Source organism: Zea mays, chromosome 8, assembly GCF_902167145.1.
Source record: "Zea mays cultivar B73 chromosome 8, Zm-B73-REFERENCE-NAM-5.0, whole genome shotgun sequence".
In the NCBI taxonomy this organism is placed as follows: domain Eukaryota; kingdom Viridiplantae; phylum Streptophyta; class Magnoliopsida; order Poales; family Poaceae; genus Zea; species Zea mays.
Window position 1 is genome coordinate 30,827,965 of NC_050103.1, and position 12,163 is coordinate 30,840,127.

At 43.2% G+C, this 12,163-nt stretch overlaps 2 protein-coding genes across 2 annotated transcripts in view; one reads left to right on the plus strand and one right to left on the minus strand.

Annotated features, from left to right (window-relative positions):
• Nucleotides 1–1,765: 1,765 nt before the first annotated feature.
• On the plus strand, nt 1,766–8,452 carry LOC103635032 (ABC transporter G family member 48). The gene is made up of 18 exons (XM_020543097.1): nt 1,766–2,400; nt 2,504–2,586; nt 2,736–2,820; nt 2,922–3,212; nt 3,286–3,376; nt 3,467–4,367; nt 4,484–4,644; nt 4,764–4,867; nt 5,076–5,241; nt 5,334–5,438; nt 5,643–5,752; nt 5,864–6,196; nt 6,291–6,581; nt 6,669–6,752; nt 6,834–6,967; nt 7,143–7,370; nt 7,474–7,645; nt 7,743–8,452. Exons 1-18 carry the CDS (start codon nt 1,879–1,881, stop codon nt 8,265–8,267), a joined length of 4,386 nt encoding a protein of 1,461 aa, XP_020398686.1. The 5' UTR covers nt 1,766–1,878; the 3' UTR covers nt 8,268–8,452.
• A 1,704-nt stretch (nt 8,453–10,156) lies between these two features.
• LOC103636852 (putative low molecular weight protein-tyrosine-phosphatase slr0328) overlaps nt 10,157–12,163 on the minus strand; it is a 115,788-nt gene continuing 113,781 nt past the window's right edge. The window contains exon 5 of the mRNA XM_020542943.2: nt 10,157–10,315. Within this exon, the coding sequence (XP_020398532.1) occupies nt 10,157–10,315 (159 nt within the window). The remainder of the gene's footprint in view (nt 10,316–12,163) is intronic.

The window sequence follows — 12,163 nt, forward strand, 5'->3', positions numbered from 1 at the left end:
CTTCTTCGGCCAAGGAAAAATGGTTCATTAATTTATTTGTATAGATCTTACGTCTTAAGAATATTTCTCCACCTCATAACACAAATGATCTCTAGCTCAGCTGGTTAAAGTTGTTGCTTTGGAGCAATTGATGACAGGTTCGAATCCTGGGTTGCTCTATTTTTTTGTTGCCTTTTAGGCTTGTAGCGTGCTGCCCACATGCCAGGGCGTGGGCAGAAGCTTAATTGGTACAGCACTACAGCGGTACAGCATATACACTTATATAAATATATTAGTTGAAATTAATTTATTAATTACTCAAGACATTCATGTATCGGCAGATGATCTGATGCTATGTTTTCCCGACAGTCGGTGTGCCACGCATAATCATTTATACCGACGGATGAACCGCCACAATAACTCGAAATTATTGCCGACAGATTTGTTGACGCCAACGCAATAATTACCGACAGATAGTGTGATGGTATTATTTTGTGACATACTTGCTGTCGCCAAACATCTATTTTTACCGTCAGATGTTTGACGCTAAAATTGTGTCATGGTGTAGTGTTCATAAATTACGAGAGAGATACAAATTTTATAAACAAATTTATTTTTATTTTGTCATATGAAAAAATGATGAAAATATAAATTGTACATCTTGATGAGTTATACAAATTTGTAGTTGAAAACTTTTTCATTTGAATTAATTTACTGCTTTAAAATGTGATTTTTAAATTGTCTTTGTCTAGTGTCCAAAATAAAAAGCTCGGCAAAAGAACTCTTTGCCGAGTGTCAAAAATAAAACACTCGGCAAAGACTCTTTGCCGATTGTCAAAAAACAAACACTCGACAAACAAACTCTTTGCCGAGTGTTAAAAATAAAACACTTGGCGAATAGTTTTTTGCCGAGTTTTTTTTACCGAGAGTTTTTTGCTTGGTACTTGGCAATGAGCTTTTTTGCCGAGTGACCGAAAAAAACACTCGGCATATCATTTGACACTCGGCAAACAGCCGAATTCTAGTAGTGTTTTGAACCACCTCTGTTTTTATAAACAAGTTTCTTAAAAACTAGATGCTTTCAAACAAGCTCTAATTAGTTAAAGGCAAATGAATTCAGATGTACAACATCAGCATTATATATGTAGTAATTAATTAATTCGATGGGTTCGCCGCATTATTAAGATGGCGTATGATATTTGGTTATTTGTTGGCTGGCATATTATTTGTTTTACCGGCCGGTAGAGAGATGAGTAGGCTTGCTACTAGCCGCCGGCTGCGACCGCCCAGTCTCATTATATTGTTCGTCCGGTCAATATCTCATGTGCAAGCGGTTTGTTTTGTTGGTGGGAACAGTCGTAGCTAGCTAGATGGATCCGAGTTATATATTATTACGTACATATTTCTTCTCTATATATGTCTAATTAAATTTAAAATCGTTGCAGCACTATATAAAGGTCATATTAATTAGAAAATAAGAAGTGTATTTTTTTGGACGAATCAAAGGAGGCAGCTAGCACATTATCATACCCCACGCGCGCGAGGTAGACGAAGGAAGGAACGAATTTGGACGACGACTATGCATCTTAATAATAATAATAATAATAATAATAAATAATAATAATAATAATATTATTATTATTATTTGGTCAACGAATGAAGCAACTGATGATGATGGCTAGCAGCTAATATAATTTCCTGTGGTTGTGGTGGTCGCACATGCATATATGCTAGTAGCACATGCATGGCATGGCATGGCGCACACATATATTTCTCTCTAGCTCACACATAACCCTCGATCTCTCTACCTCATCGCTCTCTATATATATACGCATGCATGCATGCAGGGGTTATTAGCTAGCTGAGTAGTAGCAATTGCATATCATCGATCGATCGATCATGCCGGAGTCGCATCCACATCCGCACGCGGCGGCGGGGCTGGCGTCGACGTCTAGCCGTCGGAGCCTCAGCTTGGGGTCCTCCATCTCGCAGTCGTTCCGGCAGATGGACAGTACGGATGACCCCTTCGCGCGGGCACAGTCGGAGCATGAGCACCGGGACGACGACGAGGAGAACCTGCGCTGGGCCGCGCTGCAGAAGCTGCCCACCTACGACCGCATGCGCCAGGGTATCCTCCGCCGGGCGCTCGACGACCAAGAACAGCAGAGCGGAGACGGCGACGTCGAGGTCGTCGACATCCACAAGCTGGCCGCCGGCGACGGGGGCCGTGCGCTCTTGGAGCGCCTCTTCCAGGAGGACAGCGACCCATTCCTGCGCCGGCTCAGGGACAGAATCGACATGGTTGGCATCGAGCTCCCCACCGTGGAAGTTCGCTACGAGCAGTTGACGGTGCAGGCTGACGTGGTTGCTGCCGGCCGCGCCCTCCCCACGCTCTGGAACGCGGCCACCAATTTTCTCCAGGTCTCTGCCATGCATCAGCTAGCTTTCCGTTTTCTTTTGTTTACTAGTGATACTACTAGCTAATTAACTTACTCGATCGATCATGTGATTGATGCCATTGCAGGGTCTCATTGGACGGTTTGGTTCCTCAAACAAGAGGAACATCACCATACTTAAGAATGTCAATGGTATCCTCAAGCCATCCAGGTAGTACATGCCATTCATTACTTTTCTTGCATCCAACCCAACTATATACTGCTCTTAGTCTTACGTACGTCATCCATCCTCAGCGAAAAAAAGTGATTACCATATTTTCTTAATATACATTATTATTGCTTATCCTATTATTTTTTTAGGATGACGCTTCTTCTTGGGCCTCCATCCTCAGGGAAGAGCACACTCATGCGAGCACTCGCTGGCAAGCTTGACAAAAATCTCAAGGTTGTTCCACCATTATATTCTGTCAGTTTGGCTTGTGTGTACGATCGACATGCATGCTAAATCCTTCCTTCTGCCGCAAAAAAAAAAAAAAAAAAACCCAGGTCTCTGGCAACATCACATATTGTGGCCATCCAATTTCAGAGTTCTATCCAGAGAGGACTAGCGCATATGTTGGTCAGTATGATCTCCATAACGCCGAGATGACTGTAAGAGAGACGCTTGATTTCTCCAGGCGGTGCCTAGGCGTTGGTGCCAGATATGAGATGATTGCAGAACTTGCTAGAAGGGAGCGGGATGCAGGCATTAAGCCAGATCCTGAGATTGATGCTTTCATGAAAGCTACTGCAGTACAAGGACAGGAGACAAATATTATAACGGATTTCACTCTCAAGGTATAATTATTCTGATTTTTACAGACATATAGGCTGCAGGGAAAAATGTACTTAATAAAACCTCTCTCTGCAGGTGCTTGGGCTGGACATTTGTGCTGATGTTATTATTGGCGATGAGATGATCAGAGGAATTTCTGGCGGGCAAAAGAAACGTGTGACAACTGGTATGCATGCATTAGATATATTGCAATCCCGCCTTACGCAGACCCATAATCATGCATCAATTTATTTATATCCTGTTTAATTTTGTGTAGGGGAGATGCTAACAGGGACAGCAAGGGCTTTATTTATGGACGAGATATCCACTGGTTTGGATAGCTCAAGCACATTTCAGATTGTAAAGTTTATGAGGCAATTGGTCCATGTCATGAATGAAACTGTCATGATCTCTCTGCTCCAGCCACCGCCAGAGACCTATAATCTTTTTGATGACATAATCTTGCTATCAGAAGGATACATAGTGTACCATGGGCCACGCGAGAATATCCTGGAGTTCTTTGAGTCTGCCGGTTTTCGGTGCCCTGACAGGAAAGGTGTCGCTGACTTTCTTCAAGAGGTTACTTCCAAGAAAGACCAACAACAGTACTGGTATCTTGATCAGGAGCAGTATCGTTATGTATCTGTACCCGACTTTGCCGAACGTTTCAAATCATTCCATGCTTGCCAGCAGATGCACAAGGAGTTGCAAATACCTTTTGACAAGTCCAAAACCCATCCTGCTGCCTTGACCACCACAAAATATGGGCTTTCCAGCTGGGAATCATTCAAGGTAGTGATGTCAAGAGAGCAGCTATTGATGAAGCGCAACTCTTTCGTCTATATTTTCAAGGTCACCCAGTTGATCATCCTTGCACTCATGTCCATGACCGTGTTCCTCAGAATAAAGATGCCCCATGGGCAGATTGCTGATGGCAACAAATTCTTTGGGGCTCTGACTTTTGGTTTAATAACGATCATGTTCAATGGGTTCGCTGAGCTACAAATGACAATAAAGAAGCTTCCAGTCTTCTACAAACATAGGGATTTCTTATTCTTCCCCGCTTGGACCTTAGGAGTGGCAAACATACTCTTAAAAGTTCCTATCTCATTCGTGGAATCACTAGTATGGGTTGTTCTCACATACTATGTGATGGGCTTTGCACCTGCTGCAGGAAGGTATCCATGCATAATCCTTCCACCAAATGCAAGTTTCATCATTTACATATATATATAGTTGGATTTTGACATTACAGTAGTAGCTGCTTCATGTGTCATCTCTCTTTTGGTAATAGGTTCTTTCGTCAGTTTATAGCTTTCTTTGCCACACACCAAATGGCAATGGCTTTATTCCGGTTTCTTGGAGCTGTTTTGAAAACAATGGTTGTGGCCAATACTTTTGGGATGTTTGTGCTGCTCATTATTTTCATTTTTGGAGGATTTGTCATACGTAGAAGTAAGTATGCGCAATTCTCATTCATTTTTTATTTCTCTAGGCACAAGAAATCTATAAAAATCCTATCATTTGTATGGATGGAAAAATAACCTTTTAACCTCTGATTACGATGTTAACAGATGACATCAAACCATGGTGGATCTGGGGTTACTGGGCATCACCTATGATGTATAGCCAAAATGCACTATCTGTCAACGAATTCCTTGCTAGTAGGTGGGCTAGTGTAAGTTTTTTCTATCACTCCACACCTGCTCATTTTTTTCTTGAGGCTCATATAACCAGGACTCACTTTTTATTAATATAATATCGTGGGGCCGGGCGGTCGTTCCAGTGCCGACCAAGTTTTTTTATATAACCAGGATTTAATATACTAATCTTGGAAAGGTGTTTTTTTAGTTTTGGATTAATGATAGTCTTTTTTTTTACTACAGCCAAATAATGACACGATTATTGACGCGCCAACAGTAGGCAAAGCAATTCTTATATCCAAAGGCTTGTTTACTGGAGAATGGGGATTTTGGCTTTCCATTGGAGCCCTTGTAGGATTCATTATTTTGTTCAACATGCTCTACCTTTGGGCCCTTACATATTTAAGTCGTAAGCACTATTCTTCTTTTCTTCATATATTTGTTGTGGACACTTTTTGGTAAACGATCGAGACTTATTTTTATATGTTTTGTTCTTTTCAGCTAGTAGTGGCTCCAATGCCCTAGTTTCAGAAGGTGAAGATGATGTAATGGTATTGAAAGGAAGAAGCAAAGATGAAATGTCCCAAGTTGTATACAGTGATCCAGGTGCAAACACACATGCATGTTTCAATTTCTCCGCTTGCATGAAGATTTTTTTTTTCTTAATGCAATATAATACCAATCTTTTGTCTTGTATATTGGTTGGACTTTTCATCTTTTAATTTACGAGGTAACGATGCCTTCTATTAAATTTCTGGTGCATGGATTAATGTATTGTGCATATCTTTGTATCCTATACTATTGTTGCAGGCACTAATGGAGCGACAAACACAGTAGCTCAGTCGTCACGAGTCACTTTGCCTTTCCAGCCTCTTGCACTTTGCTTCAACCATGTAAACTATTACGTCGACATGCCTGCAGTAAGTAAATATATACATAAAAACTTAAAGGCGGACATGAATTAGAAAACAATAATCTCTGTCGTCTAAAACCATAACATATAGAATCTGATATTGAGGTCATGTTTTCAGGAAATGAAGGAACAAGGATTCACAGAAAGCCGTTTACAACTGCTCTCTGATATCAGTGGCACTTTTAGGCCAGGGGTTCTAACAGCACTAGTTGGTTTTAGTGGAGCTGGAAAGACCACTTTAATGGATGTCCTGGCAGGAAGGAAAACTAGTGGAGCTATTGAAGGAGATATTACCCTGTCGGGATACCCCAAAAAACAAGAAACTTTTGCCCGGATCAGTGGTTATTGTGAACAAACTGATATCCATTCTCCAAATGTTACTGTATTTGAATCCATCACCTACTCTGCCTGGCTGCGTCTTTCCTCAGATATTGATGATGGTACAAAAAAGGTACTACCCTGAAATTCCAAGCAGCAAGCAAGCAACAATTTTGTTTTGTTTCTAATATGACCAAGTTGCTTCAACTTAAACCACTTATTTTTAGATGTTTGTGGAGGAAGTGATGACCCTTGTAGAGCTTGATGTGTTGCGCGACGCTCTTGTGGGTCTCCCTGGAGTTAATGGGTTATCAACTGAGCAAAGAAAAAGGCTGACAATTGCCGTGGAGCTGGTAGCAAACCCTTCAATCATCTTCATGGATGAGCCAACTTCTGGTCTTGATGCTCGAGCTGCTGCCATTGTCATGCGTACAGTAAGAAATACGGTTAACACTGGCCGTACTGTGGTCTGCACAATCCATCAGCCCAGCATCGACATATTTGAGTCTTTTGATGAGGTCTCCTATCCCCCTAGCTCCCTCACAACAGCTGATTATTATTTTTTTTCCAATATCCTCACAACAGTTGGTTTGTTAATTTTCCAGCTTCTGCTTTTGAAACGTGGAGGTCAGGTTATTTATGCTGGTGAACTTGGTCGCCACTCTCACAAACTAGTTGAATATTTTGAGGTCCGATCTCTTTTTCTTATGTGTGTTCATCGAGTTTGGGATATATGTATTGAGACTTTTATTGATCTCATTTTCCTGCAGTCGATTTCTGGTGTTCCAAAGATCACAGAAGGATATAATCCTGCAACATGGGTGCTGGAAGTCAGCTCTCCTCTATCGGAGGCTCGATTGAACATGAATTTTGCTGAAATTTATGCGAACTCTGTGCTTTATAGGTAACCAGAGCCGCCTGCCTAAATTTTTCAACAAGACGTACCATTCTTTATCACGTACTGATTTGTTATATCAATTCAATCTTTATTTTTCAAAAACTGTGAAATATATAATGCAGGTTAATTTATATTGTTAACAAATATTCTCTCCCTTTCTTCACAACTATAATATGATCAGGAAAAATCAAGAGCTTATCAAGGAGTTGAGTATCCCCCCACCAGACTACCAGGACCTGTCATTTCCTACAAAATATTCGCAGAATTTCTACGGTCAATGCGTCGCAAACTTTTGGAAGCAATGCCGTTCCTATTGGAAGAATCCGCCCTACAATGCTATGCGCTATCTGATGACATCTCTCTTTGGCCTTGTATTTGGTACAGTATTTTGGCAAAAAGGAAAGAACATGTACGTACGCATGGGCCTCCAGCTATCTATTTAGCTTAATTTGGTGTTAATACTTTTTGCTTTGGTGTGGCAATAATTCTTTTTATTTATGATATATATACAGAGATTCACAACAAGATTTATATAATCTACTTGGAGCCACTTATGCTGCTATCTTCTTTCTTGGGGCTTCAAATTGCATCACTGTTCAGCCTGTTGTATCGATTGAGCGAGCAGTTTTCTATCGTGAAAAGGCAGCGGGGATGTACTCTCCATTATCCTATGCATTTGCTCAGGTAATAAACCAGCAGCAGCTGCTTAATTTATTTAACCTCTTTTGGCTAGCTAGCTAGCTCCTTAATTGGCAATATATATATTATTTGGTTTTTTCAGACATGTGTGGAGGTCATCTACACCACCTTACAAGGGATACTGTACACTGTCATCATATATGGGATGATCGGATATGACTGGAAATCAGATAAATTCTTCTATTTCCTGTTTTTCATCACTGCAAGCTTCAACTACTTCACATTGTTCGGCATGATGTTGGTAGCATGCACTCCCTCTGCATTGCTTGCCAACATTCTCATCACCTTTGCTCTACCCTTTTGGAACCTCTTTGCTGGGTTCCTCATCGTTAGACCGGCAATACCAATTTGGTGGAGGTGGTACTACTGGGCGAACCCTGTGTCGTGGACCATCTACGGTGTTGTTGCGTCTCAGTTTGGCGAGAACCAAGGTGAGCTTTCAGTTCCCGGCGGGAAGCCCATGCTGGTGAATCAATTCTTGAAGGATAATCTCGGCATCCAGCATGACTTACTCGGCTATGTTGTGCTCGTCCATTTCGCCTACGTCATTGTCTTCTTCTTCGTATTCGGCTATTCCATCAAGTTCTTCAACTTCCAGAAACGTTAATTAGCTAGCTAGTTAGCTCACGGATCATTTGTAATCTAGTCAAAGCAAGTGCTTTTTATTTGTTCCTCTTGTTTCATTTTTTCAATGCCACTACGTACGTTACGTGCAAAATTACTACATGACAAATACAAAAGTGATATGACAAATATAAATTACAATATGGTCCGCTTTAACTTTCTCAGACATGGCTAAAGATCGTGAATGGATGTAAAATGGTTGGAGTAGGAATCGATGTCATTATGATGAGTGGGTAGCCAAGACTAAAGATTTTGTAGACTGTGCTTTCTCTTTGTCATTAACCGTTAGTGTTAGATGTCATTCACTACCGGAATCCGAGGCTTTGCCGAGTGTCGGCCTCTTTGCCGAGTGCCTTTTGACGGGCACTCGGCAAAGAAGGCTTTGCCGAGAGCCGCACTCGGTAAAGTTAGGCTCTCGGCAACGAGCATCTTTGCCGAGTGCTGGACACTCGGCACAGGACCCCACTCGGTAAAGACACGTTTGCCGAGTGTCAAACACTCGGCAAAGGGGGCGCTCGGCAAAGGGCCGTCAGCGGCCGTCCCAAAGCTGACGGCCGCCAGTCTTTGCCGAGAGCCAAGGGTTGGCACTCGGCAAAGAGACTTCTTTGCCGAGTGCCAAATAGTGGGCACTCGGCAAAGGACTCTTTGCCGAGTGTCTTCTCTAGACACTCGGCAAAGTATATTTTTTTTTGATTTTGTCTCCCAAACTTTTTGTGGTATGTTCCTACACTATGTAGACCTACATATATCATTTGTGGACAATTATAACAGAGTTTTCAATCATTAGTAGATTTAGTTCGTTTATTTGAATTTCTTTGGAAAATTCAGATTTGAACTGCAGGTCACTCGAAACTTGGAAAATCGTGCATGAAAAAATGATATTCATGTTACTTAGCATAAGTAACGACCGATTCCAGAAGCGGACCGGAAACTTCGAGCAACATGCTTACTAAACATGGCCGTGAACTTGCCATCCACATGTTTAAAAATTGTATAAAACACAAACAAAGTCAGGAAATCATGAAACTTGTCCACGTGTCATGATATCATATGTACAGGCTATGATAAAAAATTGAAAATGTTTTGAAAAAACTATGACGCGCTATGTTTACAAACCTAAGAGATCCACATTGAAACTCTATGATTTCATGTGTAGTTCTCTTATGTTTCTACACATAGTGTCTCACAACTTTCTCCAAACATTCTAAAATTTTTATCACAGCCTGTACATATGATATCATGACACGTGGACAAGTTTCATGATTTTCTGACTTTGTTTGTGTTTTATACAATTTTTAAACATGTGGATGGCAAGTTCATGGCCATGTTTAGTGAGCATGTTGCTCGAAGTTTCCGGTCCGCTTCTGGAATCGGTCGTAACTTATGCTAATTAACATGAATATCATTTTTGCATGCACGGTTTTCTAAGTTTCGAGTGACCTGCAGTTCAAATCTCAATTTTCTGAAGAAATTCAAATAAACGAACTAAATCTACTAACGATTTAAAACTCTGTTATAATTGTCCACAAATGAAAAATGTAGGTCTACATAGTGTAGGAACATACCATAAAAAGTTTTGGGGCAAAAACAAAAAAATACAAATGTACTTTGCCGAGTGTTAGCTGGTTGACACTCGGTAAAGGAGGCTTTGCCGAGTGCCCCTGGGTGACACTCGACAAAGAAGTGTAAGTTAGACTTTGCCGAGTGTCACCTCGTCGACACTTGGCAAAGGAGCCTTTGTCGAGTGTCCCCGGTCTGGCACTCGGCAAAGCTTATTTTAAAAATAAAAAAATCTTTGCCGAGTGCCAGATCACGGGCACTCGGCAAAGCGCGTTTACATAGCTGGTATTTCCTTCTTTCTCTCTCACTCTCTCACTCTCTCACAGCCGCGCCGCCGCCGTAGATCGCCGCTGCGACCCCGCCGCCCCGCCGCGACCCCGCCATGACACCGTCGCGCCGCCGCGACACCGCCGCGCCCGCGCCCGCCCACGCCCTCGCCGCGAGGCCGTAGCCACCGCAGCCGCGACCACGCTGTACGCCGTACGCCGTACGCCATGCCCCCGCTGCGTCCCCGCCGTGCTTGCCCTCGCCGTGCCCCCGCTGCGTCCCCGCCGTGCGTGCCCTCGTCGTGCCCTCGCCGTGCCCTTGCCGTGCCCCCGCCGCCTCGCCCCGCGACCCGCCGACTTGTCCGCGACCCGTCGATTCGTCCGCGACCCGTCGTCCCACCCGTTGGGTATGATTAGGTTTAATATTGTGTTGATTAGATTAATATTTAGTTTTCTTGTGTTAAATTTATGTACGTGTATGATTAGGTTAATATTGAGTATTGATGATTGTCGGCCATCGTGCCGTTGAATTATGTGTGGATGTCAGCCATCGTGCTGATAATTTTATTTGCAGGATTTGGAAACCTCCCCGTGCAGGGGAGGTGCTGCCGAAATTTCCTGTTAGAGGATGGAGGACAGTGAGTGGATGTACATGGGCCGTAAAGAAAGGAACGATGTCACCACTGAATGGATTAGAAAGACCGATGATTTCGTGGAACGGGCATATGGCGAAGCTGCTAAAGGAGCGAGTCTAGTCCCATGCCCGTGCAGCAAATGTGCCAACTGGAAAAGAAAACCAAAGAAGTCCATGGTAGAACATATTTGGAAGAATGGATTTACGCCGAGCTATACTCGGTGGATATTTCATGGTGAAGCGCATCGTACGAGAGAGGAGGTGCTGAGACAACGTGTCGAGGATTATGACGCGGATGCGGGGATAGCAGATATGTTGAACGACTATGAAGAGGCACAGTACATGGGAGGATGTATGGATGACGAGCCAGAGCCGACTGCAAAGGCGTTCTACGACATGTTCGACGCGGCACAGAAGCCCCTTCACGGCCAGACAAAGGTTTCTCAACTGGATGCCATTGGGCGTGTAATGGCGTTCAAGTCGCAGTACAGCATGAGTAGAGACGCATTCGATGGCTTGTTGACGGTTATTGGGAGCCTGCTTCCGGATGATCACTTTCTGCCAAAGAGCATGTACGAGGCACAGAAACTCCTTCGTGCACTCAAGATGATGTATGAGCAGATTCATGCTTGTCCGAAGGGATGCGTGCTATTTAGGAAAGAATATGCGGAGGCAAAGTACTGTCCCAAGTGTAATTCATCTAGGTTCATGGAGGTAGACTCTGGTGATGGACAGAAGAGGCAGCTCGACATCCCCTTGACAATCCTACGGCACCTTCCGTTCATACCGAGGATCCAGCGTCTGTACATAACAGAGGAATCCACGAAACAGATGACATGGCATAAAAATGGAAAACGATACAATCCTGACAAGATGGTGCACGCATCCGATGGTGAAGCATGGAAACACTTTGATGACATTCACCGTGAGAAAGCCGAAGAGGCTCGTAATGTATGTGTTGCGTTGGCCACAGATGGGTTCAATCCCTATGGAATGGGCGCTGCCCCGTACACATGTTGGCACTTGTTTGTTATCCCAATCAATCTCCCGTCTGGTGTGTGCTTTCAAAGGCAGAATATATTCGTGTCGTTGATAATTCCCGGACACCCGGGGAACAAAATGGGCGTGTACATGGAGCGTTTGATCGATGAATTGGTACGTGCCTGGGAGGAAGGGGTATGGACATATGACCGAGCTACGAAGACAAACTTCAGAATGCATGTTTGGTACTAGTACTCCATGCATGACTTACCGGCGTATGGGCTATTCTGTGCCTGGTGTGTTCATGGTAAGTTCCCATGCCCAGTTTGCAAGGAAGCTCTCAGGTTCATTTGGTTGAAAAAGGGTGTCAAATATTCGTCCTTCGATAAACATCGACAATTTCTTCCTGCTGACCATCCATTCCGCCTAGACATCAAG